Source organism: Elgaria multicarinata, chromosome 14, assembly GCF_023053635.1.
Source record: "Elgaria multicarinata webbii isolate HBS135686 ecotype San Diego chromosome 14, rElgMul1.1.pri, whole genome shotgun sequence".
In the NCBI taxonomy this organism is placed as follows: domain Eukaryota; kingdom Metazoa; phylum Chordata; class Lepidosauria; order Squamata; family Anguidae; genus Elgaria; species Elgaria multicarinata.
In genome coordinates, this window is record NC_086184.1 from 44,539 (window position 1) to 69,388 (window position 24,850).

Sequence of the window (24,850 nt, forward strand, 5' to 3'; positions counted from 1 at the left end):
CATTTCAGTTCTACCATATTACTTCAGTTTTCATTATGATTTGCATTCTGAGGTCAAACGTAGGATCCCTCCTTGTAAGCTAGCAAACTATGAAGTAGCCACATTTGCAGGGCATAACAAATGGTCTAGGAATCCACTAGACCATTTAGGAAGATCTCTGCAAACTCCTCTTAGCAGCCACCATCGCAGAATGGTTCCAGTGAGGAGTGGCAGGGACAATGCCTAGTGGGCTGTTCCCTTGTGAGATCTGTTGCTGCCACAAATTTTATCAGATGGAGGAGGCAAGACTTCCTTTTTTAGAAACTATGCTGTTTATTCTTGGATATATAACAACTGCAGCTAAGTCCGTAACTTCCTGGATTGCTCCCTGAAACCTTTTTTTAATGGTGTTATAGGAGGCTGATTGATTCTGTTACACATTATTATTTCAAAATTGAATTTTAAAGACATTCAGCTGAATTCCAATGAGCCCCAATGATCTGCTAGTTCTAAAATATCCATTGTCATCCCTGTTTGCCATCTCTTCAGAGATACCACTTATAAACAATAGTTCAGGTCTGGTTAAATGTTAAGGAACTCAGTGGTCCAGCCCTCTGCCGATGCAAGAAATCCAGTCCTTTAGAAACCTATAATGGAAACCACCTCTTCTGAGGCAGTCTGTCCCATTGTCAAAGAACTCAAGTCAGGACGTTCTTCCTAATGTTTAGTTAGAATCCCCTTGATTGCCATTTGAACCTGTTCCTTGGGGTCCTGCCCTCTGGATCAAGAGAAAACAAGCTTTATCACCTCTTCAGGCTAAACATACCCAACTCATTCAGCTTTTCCTCAAAGCAGTTGGTCTTCAAACCTCTCCCTGTCTTCTGGACATGTTCCAGTTTGTTTGTATTCCTTCTCAAACTGCAGTACCCAAAACTAGACATAGTAGTCCAGGTGAGATCTGAATAGATCCTCCACACATGTATTGCTGTCAAGCCAGGTGTTCAATTTATTAAAAATGTGGTTTTACTCTGCAACCATTTCCCATAGTGTCAAGTATGTATACAAAACAGTGTTTAAAACACAATGTATAAGCCATTCAGGAATACACAATATTTATGCATTAGAGGACAGCAAACTTTGGAGCAGATTCTTTGGCTGGGGGCTTATCCTGTGGTGGTTTCCTTTCTGCCACGTCCTTGCGTCACCAGGCCCTGCTTCTGATGGTCCAGATAAGGGCTGCTCTGCATGACTGTCTTGCACTGCTGCCAATAAGCACAACTCCCCAGACCCAAAAAGCAGGCAGATGCCGGGTTTGGCCAATTCCATGCTTAATTGCAACCACACACACCATAACAACGTCACAAGCAGTAGCACGCATCATTTATTCTTACCCACCTCGTTCATAATTAACAGAGGCAGCCAAGCGTGACAACCAAGACCAATTATACAGCTTTACAGGCATTTTCTGCAAACGAAGAGCACCTGGCAATTTATGATCCTTGTGTCCTTTTTTCCACCTTCCCCAAGGCTCCTTTACAAGGATGGTTGTCCCAGTCACCCATGGAAGTGATATTAGTAGGTGCAAGTAAAACAGGCTACTTGTATGAAAGCCTTTGATGAGTGGGCGATGTAACAGTCAGCCCCTCCCCATCTCCAGTGGCAGAGATACACCAGCATAGAAGGCAATCCTCATCAATTATACCAAAGAAATGTGAGCTAAAAATCATTCAAAAGAGGTTGCTCTGGGCCACCCTTGATCTGAAAGAGCAGCATCAGGATTTGAACATCGATGGGATTGTTATTCTTACCCAAAATGTAACTGTCTAAAATCCGGTTCCGTTCCCTTCTTTTGTCAGCAAAACAATTGCACAGCTTTTCAATATTATCTTTTTGGAATAGACACAGATTGGCCCAATTCTTTTATTCCTAAAAATCTTGTCTGCAGCCATTGGATTAGCTGTAAATGTAGTAAAATTAAAATCTCTTGGGAAAGGATTAACTTCATTACATTTCCTTGCACTCCAGTCATCCATCTCCATGCTTCTGCCCTAATCTTGCCTGGATATTTATTCCCACTATATTACGCTCTCCATCCATTGTGAGAACACAATGAAGTTTCTCTCAAGAATGTCCTTCTATCATGGGTGTGCAGCTGTTGCCGGCGCACGTTCATCTCGTGGGCTTCCCAGAGGCATCTGGTTGGCTGCTGTATGGAAAAGCAGGTTGGACTGGATAGGCCTTTGGTGCAATCCAGCAGGATCTTCTAATAATCTTGTGTTCTTGTGTATCTCAAAAGGAGCCTAGACTAGAGTGTAGAGCAACTTCCTAAATGGGCTGTTGTAGAATCATGAACAAACTCTACTTCTTTGCTCCTCAAGTCCGTCAGATGTTCTTGTTCCAGGTTTCTAGTCTCTTCAAGGGCGACTGACCCATTTGGAAGCAGTTATTTTAGCTCAAGATGCAACTGTTCCAAATGTTAAACTGCAACAACATACATACCTAACTGTGAATAAAGCAGCTGACAAACAATTTAGTGACCTTCAATCTGTCCTGCAGCCAAACATACTGATAGAAACTTAAAAACTAAATTAGATCTTCGACATTTGTATACCATTAAAATTATTTATCAAATACCATGAATTACAAACTATGTTGAGCCCTTACATAAGGCAAATGCATCCCCATATTTTGTGTCTGAAGTTAACACAGACGAGCAACCATCTCAACTCAGACACTCACGTAAACAGGGACATTTCATGACCCTATCATGAAATACGGAGGGATTGTGGGCGCTGTGTTCTGATCTCAGCCAGTCCACATGCTCTGCAACGCAGGCTGGGAGAAAGCACCAGACCCAGCAAGAGCTGCATCTGCTCGTGCTGTCCACTCCCACCAAATTCGGAGGGTTGGTCTACCCTTTTGTCAAGACTTACTATTTTTGTTGTTTCATTTCTATACCACACAACAGCTGAAGCTTCTAGAAAAGTCACATGATTCCTATGGGCCTCCATACTTTACAGAGAAGTTCCCAAAACCGAAAGAATCCAGCCTTGTGGGTCACAGCAGGGCCCAGAGTCATCACCCCCCTAGCCAAGGCGATCTTGCCTGTGAGCCAGGAGTCGTCGTTAACGTGGCCCCTCCCCTCTCTCAGGTGAAGTGCAGGTAACTACGGCTGCTCCTTAGCCAGGAGCCAAATGCCTGGCTTCGCAGCTCCTGCCAGGCCTCTTGGTAATGGACAGCAGCTTCTTTGTAGTCCCAGTAAGTCTGCAGTTTCTTATCTCTGAGGAGGAACAAAGGAGCTTGAGAATGAGGCAGGTTCTTCCCCTCCGGCTTCCCTCACCCGTTAGCAAGCAAGAAGGGCTTGAACAGCCGCCCCTCCCTATGCCTGGCTAAACAAGACGGGACCATCCCGGAGCCCTTGAGATGGCCGCAAAGAGCTTTCTGGCAGAAGTTCTCACTGGCCATCTGTGAAAGGCTCAGGCCAAACAAAAGCTTTGCACGCACGAACAATGTTTACATAAAAAAATTGCATAATCCAGTCATGAGACTGCTGCCCGGCCCACACAGGTAAGAGCCCACACACCGGAAGAGCCCTGAGGCTGGATCAGACCAAGGGTCCTCCTAGTCCAGCACTCTGACCACTGTGTGAATAGAGTGCTGGGCTAGGTGGACCCTTGGTCTGATCCAGCCTCAGGGCTCTTCCGGTGTCCTTACCTGTGTGTGCCGGGGAGCAGCCTCATGACTGGATTATGCAATTTTATGATGTAAACGTTGTTCGTGCGTGCAAAGCTTTTGTTTGGCCTGAGCCTTTCACAGATGGCCAGTGAGAACTTCTGCCAGAAAACACAACAGAAGGTACTCGGGCCTCGGCCTTCCTCTCCACTCTTCCGGTGTCCTTATCTGTGTGTGCCAGGCAGCAGCCTCATGACTGGATTATGTAAGATCTGGCACATCCCAGCCATGTTTGCTGCAGAAAAGGCAGGTTTCACCACTCTGCTAATAACCTTGTCTACCCTGGAGAGGTAAGCTACCGAGGTAAGACAGGGGAGGGGAGCAATATGAAGCAGGTCTGGGGATGCAGACAGGAAGGAGGGAAGTGGGTCTCAGCCCTCGGGAATCACAAGGCTCCCAAGGCCCACCATCTTCAGCAAGTATGCAGGAAAGTATGACCACTCCTAATCAGAACCAGCTGTCCACTCGCCAGTCTCTACCTCTCAGATGGACAGGAAACAGGCCGAGAGCAAACAAAATCCCAAAGAAATTGCAAAGCCATAGAAAGCCTTAGGGGAGAGACAGACAGGAAAGAGGCCATGGGCGCAAATGAAATCCCCGGAAATTGCACAGCTACAGAAAGCCAACCAGCGGGGCGGGGGGGGACGCTAGGCAACAAGCCAGCGTTGTTCCATTGGGACAAGTGACCCAAACCTCCCATGCCTGAGCTCCGGCCTTCCCAAAGACCTGCTGGCACAGCCCCTCTGCTTCTCCAGACAAATCCTGCCTGAGAACAGTCGGACGGGTGAAGCAGAGCGTGAGGCAAAGCAGACTACAGGGAAGGCGTAATGCTGAAAACGGGAGCAGCCAGAAGCCCACTCGTGCAAGTGCTCATGCAGACACGGAGGCATAATGCACCCAAAACAAACAGCAGAGCAATAAGCGCGACAGATGAGCGACACACCAGGACAAAACCACAGGACACAGAGACGCTGAAACGGGAAAAAGCCCAAGATGGGGGTGTGGAGGGCAACACTAGAAGAGTGGCAAGGCCACGGACCCCCTTTCCACCACCCTGCTTAGAGCACCTGTTTAGCAGGAAATGGAGGGACTGGCCCTTCTGCTGTGACCTACAGCAATTACAGAAAGCGGGAAATGGCTCACCTCAGAGTTTCTGGCAGAGTCCCCAGTGGAATGCTGGCCACCAGCTTCAGGAATGCATGGAAGAGTTCCACCTTGCAGATCCGAGACCTGTCAGCCACAGGAGAGCACAAGCTGATCAGAAGGCTCGTCGCAGAGCAGGCAAAGCGCCCCCCCCCCGGCACCCCGCTGGCCACCCGAGACAAGGCTCTGACAAGCTCCCGCCCCCAAAGGCCACCAGGAGGGCTTCCTGCAAGACCCTTGTGAGGCAGTCTGTCCCAGGGCCAGAAAGCCCTTCCTATGGTTTAGTTAGAATCCCCTTTCTAGTTGCCATCCCAGCCTTCAGTGTCCACCCACTGTAAGGCGCATTTCCTTTGGTGTCCATCCATTTCAGCTGAGGGTGGCAAACAAGTTTGCTGTAAGGCTTGATTTTATCCATCTCAACTGGGCCTCTCACCAGTCAACGCCCCTCCCTTCCCCGTGCCTAAGTGCTGAAGCCCAGCACAAAAGCAAGTGCTGAGAGGCCAGGCTGAGGGATACGGAAAGCTCTCAGTCAGACAGCAATATGGCTCTCCTTGTGCTCTCCCTGTGGCCTTTCTGAAGCAGAGCAGACCTGGATTCTGGCTGCTTTGTCTTCTCTCCCACAACCCATGCCCCTTTTTGCTGCTGCTGCTGCTGCATGTGATACCCAAGGCTTTGTTCCAGGGTGATCTTAGCACAGCTCTAACGGAGGCCCCATCAGGCAAGATTCCTAGCTCTGTGCAGTCTTGAGGATTATTTGCCATTTGAGTGTGCCAATTCTGCAAAGTGGTTTTGACTTGCAAGCACACAGCTAGGGAGCTCTTTGGGGTCTGCTTGGGATGTTCTGCTCCTAAGGTCGTGGAAAACACCAGCTTCACTGCCTCGCTAACCACCCGTGTCTCATGATGGTTTCACCGTTCCCAGTAGGGATTCTCGTAGATCAGGTTTCTCTCTGAAAGCAGCCCACCGGTTGCTCCACAGAGGGCCTTTGTTTACTCCAGGGGCGCTGTAAAGGCATCTGCCGCAGAGCCACGGCCTTCACCTGTGCAGGCGCTCCTCCTCCAGCCTTTCCTTAAAGCACCCCAGTCAGCACACAAAGTCCTATTGTCCGAGCAGCTGTTGGGCTGCAGAAAGAACACCTCAAGCGCTGCCCAGCCAGGCCAGAGACTCTCAGCAAGGCCAGGTGATGATCTGCTGCCCAGTGGCATCTCTGGTCACCAGGCAGCCCTGCAGCAGGGGAAGTAAAAACCTGGCGAAGCAGCATCCTGGCCCTGCTCAGGCAAAGGTCTGCAAGCATAACTGGGATAGCCAAAACCATCAGGCCTGCGTCCGTCCAAAAGGCTGCTTCTGCTGCTGAGAATGCACTCGCTGATTCTGGCTTTACCTAGTCTAATTCATGCCATCTATTTCAGGATTTTATACAAGTTCCCAGGATATTTTTTTACAAAATGTTAGGGTTGGGTTTTTTGCTTTTTAAGTGCTGGTGGCATTGTAAATTCCTCTGCTTGTCAGCTACCATGAAGATTTGATGCAGCAGTGGCCTAGCTAACATTTTCCCATTCATGGGGTGGGGAAAGAGACCTCACAGGGAATCCTTCAGTGAGGAAATCAAGCCTTGGAGCTTTTCTCACAGTAGCTGGGGAAGCCTTTCAAACAGTTACAATTTGGGTTACTTCACTGACCTTTGAGCCCCAGAAGTATACTCCCAATGGCGGTTTCCAAGGAGTTCTAGCTTTATAATGATCAAATTCAATGCTAGCATGTATAACTACCTCAAATAATCCTCTGCAGGGGACAGATAAGGAAACATCCATCACAAAGCCATTTCTTAAAAAAGGGATAAGAGGGAGTGGGTCTGGCTGTCATGGGTTGTGACTGACCTCTTCTCTGAAATTAAACACTGGCTTGGACACACACAGATTGCCCCAAAGAGTCTATGCGTGTCTGCCTGTTTCTCTCTCTCTCTCTCACACACACACACGCACCAGACCAAAGCGCAACAGGGCCCAGAAAGCGCTCCCGCCAACACACCCTGCATGCACGCACCTGGACGCCAGGCTTCCAATCCCTTTCTTGGTGGTCCCCTGCTTGAAGCCCTGCGAGGTGACATCGAGAGGATGCTCCGGAACAGCACTCCAGCTGATAGCTGGGGAACAGGACAAGGGAGGCATTGCTGCACAGGGAAGGACACCTGGGCGCTGCCTGTCTTGAAGGCCCTAGCATGGCCAGCCCCCGCAGGGGAGTCAAGTTTCCACAGGCAGCCCAGCCCAGCCCAGCCCAGCCCAGCCCACCTTTACTCCTATGCCTTGGCCAGGTGTGGACCTCCTGCTTCGCCCGTTGTTCTCCCTGGCTGCCTCTGATGCTGGCATCCCCTTCTCTAAGCACCTCCATGGGACAACTCCTGACACTGCCTTGAAAACCACCCATGCAGAACCCACCACCCTGCCTGCGGCTGCCACTGCACACATTCGCCCCTCGCCTCCCCTCGTCCTGCCTTTGCCATCTTCCCTGCAAACTCCTCCTCTTGGCTGCTGCTGTTATTCTGTTCATTGCCCTTTTCACTGGTGCTTCTCTAGAGATAACGCATTTCAAAGATTTGACTGGTGCAGCCAAAAGGAAGGTCCAGGCTTGTGATACGGTCATTTCCTGCAGTGGATGGAGGAGATCTTTGGATGGGTTGGGACGAAAAGTTATGACTTACGAACAGTAACAGAGGAAGAACATGGAAGGCAGAGCAAATGCTACCTGTCAAACAAACAAACTCCTGACCCTTACCCAGCCGTGAGAAGTGCTCACCCGAGGGAGGGGAAGAGACCCTCCTTCCCCCGCAGGAAAGGAACGTGTGATAGGAAGTCCCAACATGCCTTTTCACCCCTCACTGCTGGCATCCCTGAAACAGATGCAATTGACAGGGCTGCCATTGAGGAGGCAGATGTAGACGAGCACCTCCAGACTAGGGGATACAAAAAGCCCCCGCCTGTTGCCCCTTCTGCCCTAGACTTAGGCAACAGACTCAATAGCCTAGCCTGGCAGCTTTGAGTGGGGAGTTCCCCCCAGGCAGGTGGGCAGAAGCCCCTTACCTCCTCACTGCCCTCCTGGGCTGGACCTCCCGGTCACGGACAGACCTGTGCATGGGGAACCTCCAGAGAAACCCAGGCTGAATTCTCCGGCCAAGAGCCCATCACACATGAGAGCTGTGTTCTCCTCGGCTCGTCCTGACCAAATCTCCTCAGGAATAAAGATGCTGCTTGGGTTGGGATCTCAGGATTTGGCCTAGACCCACACGCCTGCAGTTCTAGCCTAGCGGGCCAACTGTTTCTGCCTTTCAGGGCAACTCATCCAAGGAGGTCCTCCATCCCCTGCAGGAAACCTGCTCCTTCTGCCAAAGCACTGTTGGGTCAGCAATGCCTCTGGCTGTCTCTCACGAATCCTCCCTGTCTACCCATCATCTGCACAAACAGCACTGGGACCCAGAAGGCCTCTTGCTCCGCCTTCTCACTTGGGCCGTGGAGGTTGATTTGAGATGACAAGCAATCAACGTGGGAATCGGTCCGAAGGCAGGGTGGCGTCGGTGCAGTTTCCAAAAAGCACAAACGTCACCCTTGGCACAGCAACGGCCCCAGCCCTGGGCTCGAGGAAGGGCAGCCCCCTCCCACTGCCCGGGGCTGCTCCCCGCAAGCAGCCATGAGGGCACTCACCTGCGCCGCTCGGAACCACCTTCCCCTGGCCCGGAGCACAGCCGTCTTGCACCACTTTGCGGCTGTGGAGGAAGCACAGCCGGGACGGCAGGATCTCCAGCTCCTGAACCCGGAATCCATCCGGCAAACACACGATGGGCCGACACCTGTGGAGAAGGGGGAGCACAACCTTCCTTCAGCAATTCTGTAAGGTCATCTGCTTGGAATACAGAAACAACCGTGGTTTTGCCACTCCCCAGGTGTCTCTGCAGTGGACTGATCCACTGGGACTAAACCATCCCACCCTTCTGATGAAGGCAGAGCCACTAGGCAAGTGGAACGGGGGCACAAAGGAGTGCCCCGAGACGATTGCTCTCATTTGTTTTATTGTTTTTAAAAGGAAGTTTCTAGTCCTGAAGGCTGGAAACAGAGGCATGAGGGCAGTGAGGAAATTCCTGAGGAAATCTCAGGAGCCAAAAGGTGGCTGAGCAATATTCTCCCCACCATCATGACACGTCGAAAAGTTTAACCGGCGTAGCATAGAAGTCGCTGGATTCAACGCTTCTTGGGTGAGAACGGAGACCTGGGCCACAGCTAGACCGAAGGTTTCTCCTGGGATCCTCCAGGGTCCGCCCCTGCCTGAGCACTGGATCCCCTGTGTGTCACCTAGATGAACAGGTTTGACCCCTGGATGATCCAGGGATCAACCTTGGGTCTAGCTATGGCCTCTGTTGCACTTCATCCAGGAAGAGTGAGGAAGGAGCAGGAGCTGGGCCAGGGAGGCCAGCCTGAGTGGTGGGGCAGTCTCTCCGAGCCAAGCCCCCTCCTTCCCTGCAGCCTTGCCCGAGACAGTCCCTCTTCATACATTGTGCCGGGGAGTGGGCGGAGGTGGTTAGCCGGAACTGCTGCAGCAAAGAAAAATGGTCCGCAGGTGTTCCCTGTGGATCCATTTCTGGAGATGGGAAGCCCTGCAAAGCCCCAAGAGCCGCTCTGCCCACCCACCTCCACTCCACACAAGGGAGCTGATTGACCCAGGGCTGCCCTGCACAAGGCGTCTCCTGCCAGCTGCACTTCCACAGTTGCACCCCGAGCAGCTTCCATGATCCCAAGAAAGCATCTGCTTCCAGGTCATCCCTCCCTGCGCCCAAATGGAGGCTGTTATCAGCCTCTAGCCCTATATGGGCACTGGGCTAGCCAGGGTCAGCAGACACAGCTCGAGGGGCCACGAGTGCCCCCCCCCCCACACACACACACCTGCAGTTCACTCACCTTGCGACAATGGCCCTGTGCATGGCCTCTTGGCTGTAGGGGCACTGGCCCACCACCATGGCCGACAGGTAGATGGGCTGCTGCAGGAAATGCATCAGCAGGGCCCCTTGGCAGCCAAGCACGTTCCAGCGCGCCAGCTTATCACTGCAAGACATGGAGGCTGTCTGGGCCCCACGGCCAGGCTTGATCCGCAGAAGTCCCACGGTGTGATACTCACTGCCTGACTGCCAGGAGTCACCCGTCTGCCCTGGGACACACTTGGCCCCCGTCCTATGGACATCCACCACTTTGGCTCCTGGGTGGTCACAAGCAGAAAGCTCCACAACCCGCGCTGAATTGCTGGCCTCCTCTTTGGGTCTCTTGGGAAAGGAGGGTGCCGCAGTCTCTTCGGGGGCCCTTTTAGTTGCCCGTGTCACGCAGTCCCCGTTACCCCTACTGGGGCCCTTGAACGGGTGGAGTGGCTCACAGGGCTGGTCCTCCACTTCCGTCACTGGAATTATGGATGCATCTCCACCTGGAGAAAGGGAGGGGCCTCAGGACAGAGGGAGGGAAGAAGGCACTCTCGCTCTCCTGCCCCAGTGGGAGAAGATTCTCCCAGGGCCAAGCACCCATGCCTTCAAGGGGGCAGGCCCAAGTATGCTTCCTGTGAGGGTAACACTGGCCCTCGGGTAGTGCCTGGGTCTGCCAGCATCTCCGGAGGGTGGGGGGAGCATGCACCTCCTGTTTTGCCTTAGCTGAGCGCCAGGGGGACTTCAAACATCTCCCCCAGAGACCATGACTGTGCAGCAGTCAGCTTCACTCAGTCATGTAGGAGCCACAGATCTCCAAAGTTTCTCTAGGACACGTGTGTGGAACACATCCGCACAGCCACCTCAAGGTCCTCATTCGCAGGCAGCCCCTGTGGCCACCAGGAACCTCTCAGCAGTCAGAGAGATCTGAGATGCAGCGGAGTTCGGACAGATGTACTATCACCCCCAGCAGCTCCGTCCAAAACAGAAGCCAACAGCCAAATCAGGGCCTCCAACCTGCACTTGGTCCCTTAGAACGTTTCATCCAGGCTTCATACTCACAGCTGGGGATATTGAGGCACAGAAAAGTATAGGGAGGGGACCCTCATCCAGGCAATACACTCTTAAACATTATAGCATTCAGTACTCAAAAGAATCCACAGTAATCAGAAGAAACCACACGTTTCAAAGACTCTAAAACTACAGCAGTAAAACAACACACATAAACACTAATAAACACTGGTAAATCATTACACAAAGACATATATGACGTTCTCACATTTCCATCTAGTCAGACCTTCCCTCAAAGGAGTGACCACCATCCCTCAACCCTGCCCCACTGTACTCTCCAGCCAACCCTGCGGAGAGAGAAAGAGATGGGCCCAAGGTTATCCACCAAAGGAATTCCATGGCCTCCCCAATCCAAGGCCAGGAATTGGCTGCCAGTCCAGGTCCGGGCCCGATTCAAAGTGCTGGTATTGACATTTAAAGCCCTAAATGGTTTGGGGCCAGGTTATTTGAAGGAACGCCTCCTCCCATATGTACCTACCCGGACCTTAAGATCATCTACAGGGGCCCTTCTCCGTGAGCCCCTGCCAAAGGAAGTGAGGCAGGTGGCTACTAGGAGGAGGGCTTTCTCCGCTGTGGCACCCCGGTTGTGGAACGAGCTCCCCAGAGAGGTCCGCCTGGCGCCTGCACTGTACTCCTTTCGTCGCCAGCTGAAGACCTTTTTATTCACTCAGTATTTTAACACTTAATTTTAACTTAAATTTAAATTATACTGTTTTAACTCTGTATTTTAACCTTATATCAATTTTGCTGCGTGGTTTTATTCTGGTTGTGCTTTTTATATTGTATTTTGTATTTGTATTTTTAACTTGTTGGTTGTTTTGTGATGGTTTTGATTTTTGTGAACCGCCCAGAGAGCTTCGGCTATTGGGCGGTATAAAAATGTAATAAATAAATAAAAATAAATAAAAGGACCCACAGTGGCTCTGGAACCTGGTGGCCCATTCGGAAGCCAGCCCCTCCATAGAACCCGAAGAGCTGGAAGGGCCATTGAGTCCAAAACCCTGCTCAGTGCAGCATTCCCGTTTAACGCAGATGGTCTCCGGTCTCTGCTTGGGGACCACCACCTGCCAAGGCAGTTGGCGTCATTTTCTGACTACTCTGACCACGAGGACGTTTTTTCCTGACGATCAAGCAAAATCGGCCTTCCTCTAACTGAAGCCCGTTATTTCGTGTCCTACGGTCTTGGATGACAGCGAACTGGTGGTCCCCCTCTTCTGTGTGACAAAGCTTTGAGGTACTTGGAGAGTGCTCTCAGGTCCCCCCTCAAGGTTAAACAGACCCAGCTCCTCCAATCTTCCCTCGCAGGACTTAAGTTTCTAGTCCCCTGATCATCTTTAACCCTCCACTCACCCGTGAAGGAACTCCCCAGCCCCACCTACGCAACTGCAACAGAGCCAGGCCAGACCACCCCACAGATGCGAGGAAGGCGATTCTACGCACACATACACACACACACACACACACACACACAGGGCCAAAAGACTGCTCTGACATACTCACAAGGCGTGTGGCTGGAGAAAAAAATGAAGCTGACGCCTGCTTTCAGAACCCACTTCCCTTCCTCCGTCCCTGGGAGGAAGATGCTGGGCTCCCGGTAGACAGCTGCTAGCCACAGTTGGTGAAGGAGGTACCTAATGGGCAAGAGACAGCTCAGCACCAGCACCTCTCCCTGTGGCCACTTGAACCTCAAGGGATCTCTGGGTGGTGCCTTCACACCCTGGGAAAAACCAACCCAGTCAGCAATGTCTGCCAGGGGGCAGAAAGCAATCTCACCTTCCAGGAGAGGATTGAGACCAGAGTCATGGCTGGCAGGAGGGCTTCTGGCAGTGCCAGCAGCTTGCCCAGGATTACGGCAAGATAGAAAGGCCTTAAAAGCAGGACAAACCACTGCCACGAGAGGAAAAGGCACCCGCGCGCCTGCCAAAACCACTTCTGGATTGCAACCAAAGCAGATGCACAATGCTACACTTTACACAGCTCTCGGACTGCCAATAAGATTTAAGCAGCCCCACTATTTTGTCAGAGACAGAACATAAAGTAGCAGTGGCAGACTTGCACCCAAAGGGAACCCTCAGAGCCGGGCTCGCTTCCAGGAGAGCAGAGATGACAATGAAGCCCCCCCCCCCAACACCTCCCCACAGACTGTCAGTTCCTGGGCATCGGTTCATTCTAAAGCCCAGCAGAGCGTTCCCCCCCCAAGTCCTCCTTTGTGCCCCTCACTCACCTCTGGAAGCTCCTCTTGGCCACTACTTCCGCGTGGCTGTCGTTGAGGATGTCCCCTGCAAAAGCATCAGCACCAAATTCAGCAAAGGGACCCCAACTTGAGGGAAGCCGAGTGGATGGTGAGGACGGGAGGGGGCTGCTCAGCTGTGCTTTGACAATCTGGACCCAGGCGAGTGGACCCAGGCAGGTTAGGAACCACGCTTACCGGTCTTCCTCATTCCAGACTGCCCAAGGCATTTCGTCCCAGTTCCCATGGCAACAATCTCCTTTGTTCCTAGTGGGGAAAAACAGCTGGGAAAGGGAGATCCATGCTCGAGGCTGCAGGTGGGAAAGATGAGGGCTTGGGTAGGGTTCCCCTGTACAGACCCAGGACCACCACCAGTGACGGCCTAAGGAGAGAAACCGAGGCGCTTCCCCAGGGAGGGAGGGAAGGAGGGGAAGCATTACTAGTTTTCATTATTTGTTTTATTCTCCCCCATGCTGGTTGGCCCATCCCCTCCCTGTTTGTTTGTTACTGTGATTTTAGAATGCAAGCCATATGGCAAGGTGTTTTGTATTGTTTTATTTTGTTCTGTACAGCACCATGAAAATTGATGTTGCTATATAAATATTATTAATAATAATAACCTCATCCCCCCAACACCCCCCTCTCTATCCTAGAACAACCCTTCCCAACCTAGTACCCTCCAGGTGTTTTGGACTACAGAGCCCAGCATTCCTGACCACTGGCAGTGTTGCCTGAGGCAGATGGGAGTGCAACTATCAATGCAAAGGCTATCCACGGCTACCAGCCCTGATGGTCGTGTGCTACCTCCAGTATTCGAGGCAGCAAGCCCGTGTGCACCAGTAGTTGCTGGGGAACATGGGTGGGAGGGCGCTGTTGCACCATGTCCTGCTTTGTTGGTCGCTGGCCGAGGGCCGGTCGGCGCCTGTGTGAACATCGTGCTGGACTAGATGGACCCTGGGTCTGCCCCAGCCTCCGGGCTCATCCTATATGCTAAACTCCAAAACACCTGGAGGGCGCCAGGTTGGGGAAGGCTGGCCTAGGAGGAGCCCAGGAGCCCCTCCGCCCTGGCCGCGCGGCTCCCGCCCCACGGGGGGCCGCCCCCTCCCGGCCCTCACCCGCGCCCTGCCGCTGGCCCGCCTCCGCCTTGAGCACCGCCGCCAGCAGCGTCCACTCGCGCCCCGCAGACGGCTTGCCTCGCTTGGGCAGCTGCCGCTCGTAGTGCGCGTAGCACGCCTCGGCCACCGCCTCGGGCCCTCCGCACCGCGCCACGGCGGACCAGGCGGCGGCCGAGGGCGGGCAGGCGAGCGGCAGGCCGGCCGTGTCCCCCAGGGCGCCTCCCGGGGCGCCGGGCCTACTCGGAGGGGGGGAGGCCGGGGCTCGTGGTCCGCGACGCCGCCGACACCGCCCCGACACTTCCGGCTCCCGATGGAGTGACGGGGCGGCCGCCGAGGCAGCGCAGGAACCAAAGAGTTTGCACGGGGCAGAGCGGCTCTCCCCTTCACGCGGACGCCACCATAGCCTTCCTCGGACATCCTCTGCGGGCGGGGCGCTGCCCGCGCGGTCCGTGACAGGGGATGCGGCGCGCTCAGCGCCCCCGTGTGGACGCAAGGCGGAGCGCCACGGAGGCGCATCACTCCCGTCCCAAGTAGAGCGGGCTTTCCCTGGAAAGGGGGGCGGTGGCAAGAGCCACCTGCACTTGAGGAATCCTGCCGGCCAGGCCCAGGTTCTTCCCTGGAGCAGCTGCCCCTCCACCCTCCCGTAGTGAGGAGGTAGAGCCAGGCTGCCCATGGCCACCGCGAGGGCTTTGCCCTCTTTGGGCGAGCCACAGGAGCCCTCCAGGCAGCAGCTAGTGTGGCCGGCTGCAGGCCACACTGGGCTCAGAGCTACCTCTGGCTGCAGCACCAGCAACTCCTGAGAGCCTGGCGCAACCCTTTGGCCGGCCTTCCCTTGACTGGCAGGGGACAAGCCACAGCCACAGTGGCCCTGGCAGCTTCTACTGCAGGCTACGCTTATCGCTGGTGAAAACTGATGGTTAGTGACCCACAGGCAGCTAAATGGTGCTGTTTCACTAATGGTGTTACAAGTGTTGCGTTAAGTCAGATTAAGATGTGCCGGGCTTGGTTAACATCTTTGCATCGAGCAAGTTCCCAATCCTTAAATTACCTCTTTGTGCTGTCTTTGCAGCCATGCAAAGTTGTGATGATACCTTGTGCTAGATGGGCCACAGCAGGACCTGAGGGAAGGGGAAACATCGGCTCCGCTCTCTGCCAGCAAAGAGCCACTGTTTGCACATGAAAGGGGCAGGGGAGCCTTCCAGCCATCATCAAGGACAAGCTCCTAGCTAAGAAGAGTAGGCAGCAGGGCCTTTATTCAGGACTGGGGAAATACAGTGGGCCCCTTCAGAGCCAGACCAGCGGCTTGGCCGCCCACCCGCCTGCCCTCCTCTGCAGTCTCTTGGGTCACACGGAGGTCCCCTCCGCATCCTTCTTCTTGTCTTCAGGTTTCATGGCCGGGAACAGCAGGACTTCCTGCAAGAAAGACGGGATTTATCAGGGGCTGACAAAACCCCATTCCCATGGAATGTTTCCCTCACAAAGAAGTCCCAGAGCCACCATCATTTGATCTCTAGCTTCATTTAAACCTTAGATTCCAGAGACCCCTTTAAACTGAACTCCTATGTTTTCAGCTGTACCAGAGCAGATGTTTTCTGTCGTCTAGAGCTCACAGGTTCTTGTGGCAATGTATCAGCATTGGATACCCCCTCCCATCATGTGTGAATGCAGCATTTGCTGGTACAGAATGTGCAAAGCAGCGCATATCCTGCACAGGCAGTGCGCAGTTCCCGCTCCGTGTCCCACCACTGTGCTTTACCTTGATGTTGTTTGAGTCCGTCAGGAACATGGTAAGGCGGTCAATGCCCATGCCCCAGCCAGCTGTGGGGGGGAGCCCGTACTCCAGAGCCATGCAGAAGTTATCGTCAATGAACATTGCCTCATCGTCACCAGCAGCTTTTGCCTAGGTAGGGAATGTAAAGCTGAGGGAAGATAAAACCCTCAGCCCCACTTTCTCCCAAGCCTATTATGATTCTTATTCATGTGTGGGGGTGGGGAAGCTCCTGCAGGGCTAACACCCACCTACAAGGCCTAGTGAATGGGGCCGGGAAATGCCAATATTGCCAAGCTGCCCCCGCACCACCTTCAGTGGTTCCTGCTACACCTGAGCCCCCCCCAATTGATACATACAATCTGTAGCATCATGCATTGAATGCTGCTGAGTCAGCACAGCTCAACTGGACAGCTCCCCCCCCCCCCCATGGCCCAGTAAGAGTTCACACCTTGGCCTGATCTTCAAAGAGCTGGCGCTGGCGAAAAGGGTCGTTCAGCTCCGTGTAGGCGTTGCAGATCTCCTTCTTCATCACAAAAAGTTCAAAACGCTCTGTCAACCCCTGCCGAAAGCGATGCCTGCAAAAATGCAACAGAAGGAAATGACTGTAGACCCAAGATTCGTGCAATGTTGTTCTTCAATGCCCCTGGAAACACTCCTCAAGTTTAAGGAAGGAACGCAATGCAGCAGAAACCTCCCCTCCGTAGATTCTGCAAGAGGCTATACAATAACAGCAGAGGCCTGCAAAATTCATTCCATTTCATGGGGGAGCACAAGAAGCCTGAAAACCCACTCAGCTACCCAACCCAGGAAATCCAGCTCAGCTGTTTTTGAGATTCCATAAGTTATTCTCTAGGAAATCAAACCCACTAAGGGTTCGCAACTTGCCTTCAGGTAATGCATTTCTCCCTTTCCGCAGACTTGTGGAGTACCCCGAACACCGACTGTGAGGCCCACAAAACACGTCTCTGTGTGTATGCATGCACATTTACAGGCTCCTCAACACTTGCGCACGCACACACAGCCTTTCGCCCATGCTTACCATTTGGCCAGGGGGCTCATAATCTGGGGGTGGTCGCAGATGAACGTGGGATTGATGCATGTGACTTCTAAACATTCTCCAACCAGCTAGAAAACAGGTGGGGAGGAAGAGTGCCTTCAGACAGCTGCTCTCAGAAACAGCACAACACGGCCAAACCACGTTGATCCTTTTCAGTGCCTCGTACTCTGCATTCTCCTTCAGAGAGACTAAGCACATCCCGAGCATGACTTAAACTTTGGCCTAGGAGAGACCATTAAAAAGCAACTGCAGGACAATGCTCTCTGGGCTGCCCACAGGGCTGCCATTTCCAGAAGAATCCTCCCACCTTCACCTCTCAGTACAGTTTGGACATGAAGCCTTTCACAGAAACCCCATCTCCAGACCTGGGAAAGCACGCAGCCCACCCCTCTTGCTTCTGCCTCAACTGCCCTCGAGAGGCATCACGCTCTTCGCCTGTGTTAGGGGGTTTTGTGGGGGCAGAGTTTGGGATGCCCAGCTCAACTAGCCCGGCCACCTTTTGAGGAGACAGGATTATCCGGTGGGACCCGTTTGGGGTTCCTCTTTAGAAAGGGAATTAACAGGTTACAAGGGAGGCCACACCCATCTCGTCTTACCTTATCAAGCAGCCTAGCTGTAGTCCGAGGGGCCGGGCACTCAACTCCTCTCTCCTCACAGACAACATCAAAGAATTTGCGAGTCTCTGTGTACACAATTGTGGAGTTGTTAGTGAAACCATTGCTTGAAAAACCCAAGTCTGAGGGCAGGGAGGACTGGAATCGCTCCTGCTTCCCCTATCATGGAACACAGTGGTGGCAACCAGTGTGAACAAAGCCAGGACACAACTGCTGATGTCAGAGACAGCAGTGTCAGTACAGAGCCAGAATAACCCAAAAGCCACAAGCTACCTGGCTCTCTTGCAAGTCTACAGGGAACGGAAACTTGGGATTCAGCCCCACTGAACCCTAACCCTTCGACATGGAGCACAGTAGCCCAGAGATTCAGTAGGGAAGGAGCAGAGTCCGGCACAGAGCCCATAAGGAGCCTGGCCAGCTGAAGGTCTTCTTGGACTGGGCACGAGAGAGGGGGATACACTTAAAGTAACAGAAAAAAGCTGCAGCCAGCAAAGAGGAAGTCTGTTTCTCCTCCCTGCCCTCACCTTCTGTTTCAAACTGATCCGTTGCTGGAAGTTTCATTCCCAGGACTCGCTCCAGCTCATCCACCATACTGATCTTCCGGAAGGGTGGTGTGAAGTCTATTTCATACGCCTGGCCCTCTGGGCCTTCCGGGTGATACACTACCTTGTAGCTGCCCGTGATGTGTTTCACCATTCCTGCAAGAGGAGAGCGTCACATCATCCTTGCTCACTTGTTTTCTGCCCATGGTCTCACAACGATCTTTGCACCTCATCCACACCAACCTGAAACCATCTTTTCCGTGATCTCCATCAAGTCATGGTAGTCTGCATAAGCCATGTAAAATTCACAGGTGGTGAATTCTGGGTTGTGAGTTAAATCAATGCCTTCGTTCCGGAACTGGCGCCCAATTTCATAGACCCGGTCCATTCCGCCAACCACCAGCATCTAAAACACACCAAACCAATTGGTCCCACTCACTCACTTTTTGGGGACACCTCCATTTAGCACCTCCATTGCCCTTAGAAGCACAGACTGCCCAATCTGAGACAAAGCCTTACAGTGGGATAAACTTTAAGACCCCTAATTTGGGAGAGACATGTACAAGTCACACACACAGACACTTTTTTCAGATTTCCATAGTAATTTGTTTATGTCAAATTTCAGGTGTCTAAATTCCTTGGCATTTCAATATACCCACCAGGGAAGGACTGAAGCCCACGTATTTGGGTAGGCCCACAGCCTTCCAAAACCTTTTTCTATTTTACCATCCTTGGTTTTGCCCATCCTCAGATAGCTTTCATTCCCACTCTGGCATTGTTTAGCTGAACTAGTTCCTCAAATCAGGTAGGAACATCCATAATTAAGCAACAGACACAAAGGAGATGCCATTACGAGTACTAGTCCAATGAACTGAGCAAGTTTCACCCTCTTTGCCTCCTTGGCCTAACAGCTGCTCACCTTATGGTAGAGCTCTGGTGCTATTCTCATGTACAAGTTCATGTCCAGCTCATTGTGGTAAGTGATGAAAGGCTTTGCAACAGCCCCGCCAGGTAAGATGTTCATCATGGGAGTCTCAATCTAGCCAAGGAACGAACAAACCAAACAAACACAACGCTGTGATGCATCAGCTCCCTCGTGTCACAAAGTCCGTCCCCCCCAACCTTCAATCGCCTGCCAGACAGTGTGAGATCCAGATATCAGAATTATCCTCACTAGAGGGGAGGAGAAAGGGCTCGAAGACCAAACCTCCAAAGGCTTTGAGTTTCACAGAAACAGACTAGCAGAAACAAAAAGAACCAGAGTTTGTTCAGAATGGGAGTTAACACCCTGCACAGGGTCTGGTGACACCAAAGAACTAGCCTCTGCCAGGGAGCCACTAGTCTATACAGTATGTCTCAAAGCATGTGCCTAAAGTGTCATTCTCCCTGCTTGGAGAAATATCTGTATCTCCTCTTAAGAAGAAAAGGATGTTATATAGAACTGTCTGTGCAAAATCAAGTTGCACTGAAAACTGGATTTTATATTTTCAAAAATAACCGCCACCATTTCAGCCTAAGTTTGCCAAACCAAGGCAGAACTCTCTTTCTCACTCAGCAGAAGTACTGCAAAAGGGGATGCTCCTACAACCTATCAAGGGATTTTTACAAAAGTCCAAGAACAATGCACTCACCTCCAGAAAGCCCAACTCATCTAGGAAGTTTCGAAGGTACGTTATCAACTTTGCTCGGACAATGAATTTTTGCCTCACAAAATCATTAAGAATTAAATCCAGGTATCTCTGTCGAAATCTGGTTTCCTGAAAAAAGCAGCAGGTTTTAGAAGATAAAACCGAACAAAAGAAAACTGAAGTGGATTAAATACTCTCAGAGGCTGTTGAGTGAGAAGGCAGGATGGCAGGAGCAAGTACAATACCTTGTCTTTGAGCCCAAAATGAAGATGAGGTAGCATGTGGAGGCACGGTGACAGCAAGGTCATTTCATAAGGGATGATGCTCAGCTCCCCTTTCTTTGTCTTGCCCGGGTTCCCTCGGACCCCGATAATGTCTCCCCGGCGAAGCTTGTTGTTCACGTGCACATATTCTTCTTCAGATTTGTAGTTTCTGAAAAAGACATTTTTGCACATGCCTTTCATTGGAAGAAATCTTCTTGGCAAGCATTTCCCCATAACCACATATGAAAGCAATAGCTGCAATGTGCTCTCTTCTGCCGCCTGTCACCTCCAGAGATTATTCACCCCACATCTCTGAACAATCAATCTGCTTTCCCATTTTGGGGAGAGAAACAGAACACATTTCAATCTTGCTTTTATTTGCGATACTCAAAGGGAAAATCTTGTTCTATGAACTTGCTCACAGACAACAGGGATAGCGAGGCCTTACTGGGAGCCATGTTCCATTTTCTTCAGACTGAGCATTCGTATCCACACCACACTCACAGCACCAATGACTGTCATAGCAGAACAAAGAGCACTGAGAGAGTTCCAGTGCTACAAGCAAAAGCGTAGTCAGTAACATCCGCAGGAAGCAAAGGGCCACTCGGAGTAATGTGAATAAGCTCTGTGATAGAGCAGCAACACGGTCACGCAGAGAGCAATTTCCTAAGCACTTTTCATATCTTTGCCTGCCCTGGAGTTACACTGTCTAGTAAGTAGGCCTTTGGAAAGTAATTTGGTCCTCCATCTTTGTTAATGACTTATAATTTTGTTGTGTATTTTAAACGTTTACTTATTTATTTTACTTTTCTTTCCCTAGATTTTACAATGTATGTTTTAAACTCTAAGACTGCCTTGAGGCCCAGTATTGGGCAAAAGACAGGATACAAATAAATAAATAAATAAATAAATAAAAATAATAATAATAATAAGGCTGGTGGGGCATAACAGGATGCCCCTCAGCATAGATGATTAAGCTATTTTGGCCATAAGAAAGTATTAAAAACATCAAAATTATGAAGGATGCAGAAATTTATAATACAATCTACAATAAGAATAGGCAATGTTGCGCCCTCCAGATCTTTTGGACTACAGCTCCCACAAGCCACAGCCAACATGGCCAAATGACCGGAGGTTTTGTCCAAAACATCTGGAGGGCACCATGTTGCTCACTCATGGTCTACTATAACATTCTAGAGCCAAATTGTATTGATACTAATAGGCAGTAACTAATAAACAAGCACCCGAAAATTGCAACTAGCACAAAGTGATCCGAGAAGGAAAAATAATAAAAAGCAAAGCACAATAGTTTACAAATTCTAACAACCCACAGATATGTTTGAAGCAAGGGCAGGCAATGTAGCACCTGTGGCCACCAATGTACCACCAGACACCTTCTTGGATTCCCACGGAGACAACCAACTATTTGCATATTTTCTTACTGGTACCTGAGATTGCTTCAAAGCAAAGTAGGGGCCCCTAGCTCCCACCATCTTAATTTCTCATGAATGCTCCTGGACATTCATGGGAAATTTTCCTTTGTGACGGGCCATGCCCACCCAGAACAGCCATTTCACAATTGCACCCGGAACCAGAACCCATTTCAATCTTGCTTTTATTCCCAAATGGTTTCCTAACACTGTTTTAAGGAGTCATCCAAAAAAGACTGCCCATTTGGGACAATCCTGAGCCCCAAATCACATCATGTTTTCATTTTCTTTCTTACTTCCAGGACTCACAAAGGCAGCCGTTAACTGCTCTTTTTATTGTGTATTTAAGCAATTTTTACCTGGAATTCGCCATAACTTGCAACTTAACTCCCTCCCCACGAAGGTCGTAGAAAATCAACTTCCCTCCAGAGGCACGTTTTGCATGGATCCGACCTAAATGGCAAAATTACATACAAAAGTGAAAATAAAACAAAGAAAGATTTCATATGATCACAACAAACATGCAAGTTCTTGGACAAAGAGCAAGACCCAAACAAGAGCAAAAATGCCTCAAAAGTTATCAGCTGTGCTGGGAACATACAGATGGGAATGGCACACCATAATCAGCCTTTTGCTGAGCCGTCACCAGATACTGATCTTCCAGGAATTGCTGCAATTAAAACGCAAAGACAACCCAGAGGGCCCATCCCCAGGACCCAGCTCAGTCTCCGTCATGTCCCTTCAGCTTCAGGTCAAACTTAAAGGCAAGTGTGCGCAACCATTCTCACCTACCCAGAAGTGGCTGGCACTGCTATTTCCATGCCACAGGAACTAGTGCTGCCAGTAAGGCTCATACTGAGGTTGGGTGGAGGCTTTAGCATATAGCACCTGCCAATGCTAGATGCAGCTTTTGGGGTTTAAAAGTTTGTGCACCTCCGCCTGAAGGACTCTGCAAAGCCTACTGCTGTTCCACTGCCCCCACAAGATGAGCACAATCTTAGCGACATAGTCCTTCTTTCATCAGCCTGGCAAACTACAGCTGCAGCACTGTACCGCCTCCTGTATAGACTCCACTGAAATAAATGGTGGGGGAGAGATGGATCCTTGCTTTTGACCAGGACACCAGGTGAGCCTTTACCTGCCACTCTCAATGTAACATCAGCCAGGTGATCCCCAGCCTGTAGGTGGCTGTACTTGTCTATGAAGTCCGTCAGGGACAGATCCACGTGGAACTTATGTGGGTAGGGATCTTCGGAGGTGCCTTTCAGCTGCTGGATGGCCTGACTGCGGATCTTGTAATATTGCTGCCAGACACAAGACAGAGACAAAGAGGGTTGGCCATGCCCAGATGGGCACATGTCAGCCAGGCCTTCCAGGAAACCTGAGTGACCCAGGACAACAACAGGAGATGCAGAGCAGTGGGGCAGCCAATACCTGTGTCAGCATCGGGAAGGCGGGCGGAGACAGTAGTCGCCCCTTTCCCTCCCTCCCTCCCTCTCTGCCCCCCACCCCAGTGGGGTCCTTGAGACCAGCAAGACCTTGGCAGGAGCAGCGGAGAACATGCAGCACCGCGTGGCTCGAGGGCCCTCACGGAGCGAGCCCAGCCAGGAGGAGTTTATTTATTTATTTATTTATTTATTACATTTCTATACCGCCCAATAGCTGGAGCTCTCTGGGCGGTTCACAAAAATTAAAACCATTCAAAGTATAAAACAACAGTATAAAACCATAATATAAAATACAATATAAAAGCTCAACCAGATAAAAACAGCAGCAATGCAAAATTACAAATTTAAAACCATGTTATTTCAAATTTATGGATTGTTAAAATGTTGGGAGAATAAGGAGCTCGCTGCCTTTCCGGGAAGCCCCGCGGAGGGAGGGTGGGTAGGTGGGCGCCCGGCCCTGCTCTCCCCTCCCCGCCCGGGCAGTGGCTCACGTTGGGGTCGAGGCTCTCCTCGTCGGCAAGTGCGCAATCGGGCCCGTGGGCAGCGGCCGGCGGCAGCTTCTCGCTCTGCTCCTTCTGCTTCGCCTCCTTCTCGGCCACCTTCTTCTCCGCCTTCAGGCGCCGCTTCAGCTCGCTGAGAGAAAGACAGAGGAGAGGAGAGGGGAGGCTCAGCGGCGGCGGGTGGCGGCGCCCCCAGGACCAGACGCCCCGGGGCCCCCCCCACACACCGGTGCGCCCACCACCCACCTCGGCTGCCGGCCCGGGGCCTCCCTCTTGCCGCTGCAGCTCCGGAGCGGCCGCCCCCAAGCCGGGCCGCGGGCCCCCAGCAGCCGGGCCAGGCCGAGCATGGAGGCGTCGTCGGGCGCGGCACTCACTTCTTGCTGAGGCGGGCCTCGGCCTCCGCGGTCGTCGTCGCCGCCAGCGCCTCGGGCGTCGCCATCTGGCCGGACTGGCAGCGGCTTTCGGAATCGCCGGAAACAGAAGTGCAAGCACTTCCGGGTCAGCCCTGACCTTTCTGGCCCGGCTATTACGCCTATTGTGCCTGCGCAGGCCGAAGCGAGGGTGGGGAGGGGCCGCAGGAAGGAACCGTCCGGTTGGTTGTCCTCGCCGGGTGGGCGGGATGGAAGAGATCGCCCCGCCCCTTACCTGAGCCACGCGACGCAGGCGAGCTGCCCCTGAGCGCGCGCTGGGTTCCGTTCCCCAGGCCCTGGGAGAGAGCGAGAGCGAGGAGCACGTGGCTGCCTTTGCCCGCCCGCCCGCCTCCTCGGCCTTGCGGGCGCTGGCCCCGGGGCCGCGGCGGCGGACGATGCCTGCGCCCGGAGGGCCGGAGGAGCCCGCCTTCGCCCCGGGCCGCGCTCGGCCCCGGCTCTTCCAGGAGGAGGACGGCAGCGGGCTGCGCTTCTACCTGCGCCCCGGCGCGGCCAAGGCGGAGCTGGCGCCGCTGATCCTGCGCGAGGGGGGGCGGCTGTGCCCCGTGCAGGAGCCCGGGGCGGTGCTGCTGGCTCGGCCGGGGGAGGTGCCGGCGGGAGCCCCGGGGGGCTTCGTCTCCACGCGCTACGTCACCGACTGCGTGGCCCGCCGGGAGCGGCTGCCCCTGGCGCACTACCGCCTGCAGCCTGGGCCGGCCGGCCGCGCCACGGGTAAGGCCGCCTGCAGCCGGGGTCGGGGGCCGGCGGAGGGTCGAGCCAGGGCGCTGTACCTGCAGAGCCGGCCTGGCCCTGCTGGCGTGGTTGCCACTGGCGAGGCAGAAGGCTGAGCGGCTGCCTGCAAGGAAGGAAGGAAGCCGGGTCCAGGAAGGCCCTAGCCAGGACTGGCCACCACCATGCTGGTCTTGTCAACCTGTGCCCGAGGGCGGGAGCGGTGCGGGCAGCTGCCTT

General features: G+C 52.6%; 2 protein-coding genes across 4 annotated transcripts; both read right to left on the minus strand.

The window, feature by feature from the left end:
* Positions 1-961: 961 nt before the first annotated feature.
* On the minus strand, positions 962-15,374 carry ADAT1 (adenosine deaminase tRNA specific 1). Of its 2 annotated transcripts, none has more exons than XM_063141213.1 (9): positions 15,270-15,374; positions 13,305-13,373; positions 13,101-13,155; positions 12,377-12,507; positions 9,798-10,311; positions 8,550-8,695; positions 6,898-6,997; positions 4,855-4,941; positions 962-3,259 (listed from the first exon to the last, which is right to left on the minus strand). In XM_063141213.1, the coding sequence occupies exons 1-9, from the start codon at positions 15,292-15,294 to the stop codon at positions 3,127-3,129; spliced, it is 1,260 nt and encodes a 419-aa protein (XP_062997283.1). In that variant the 5' UTR covers positions 15,295-15,374; the 3' UTR covers positions 962-3,126. The 2 variants fall into 2 exon arrangements, with proteins under 2 accessions (XP_062997283.1, XP_062997284.1); XM_063141214.1 differs by lacking the exon at positions 15,270-15,374 and adding an exon at positions 14,462-14,518.
* A 74-nt stretch (positions 15,375-15,448) lies between these two features.
* KARS1 (lysyl-tRNA synthetase 1) lies at positions 15,449-23,940 on the minus strand. Of its 2 annotated transcripts, none has more exons than XM_063141212.1 (14): positions 23,849-23,940; positions 23,466-23,607; positions 22,665-22,830; positions 21,886-21,979; positions 20,079-20,265; positions 19,837-19,962; positions 19,125-19,244; positions 18,449-18,611; positions 18,188-18,361; positions 17,646-17,731; positions 17,032-17,117; positions 16,441-16,567; positions 15,978-16,121; positions 15,449-15,634 (listed from the first exon to the last, which is right to left on the minus strand). In XM_063141212.1, exons 1-14 carry the CDS (start codon positions 23,911-23,913, stop codon positions 15,566-15,568), a joined length of 1,749 nt encoding a protein of 582 aa, XP_062997282.1. In that variant the 5' UTR covers positions 23,914-23,940; the 3' UTR covers positions 15,449-15,565. The 2 variants fall into 2 exon arrangements, with proteins under 2 accessions (XP_062997282.1, XP_062997281.1); XM_063141211.1 differs by lacking the exon at positions 23,849-23,940 and adding an exon at positions 23,721-23,842.
* Positions 23,941-24,850: the final 910 nt, after the last annotated feature.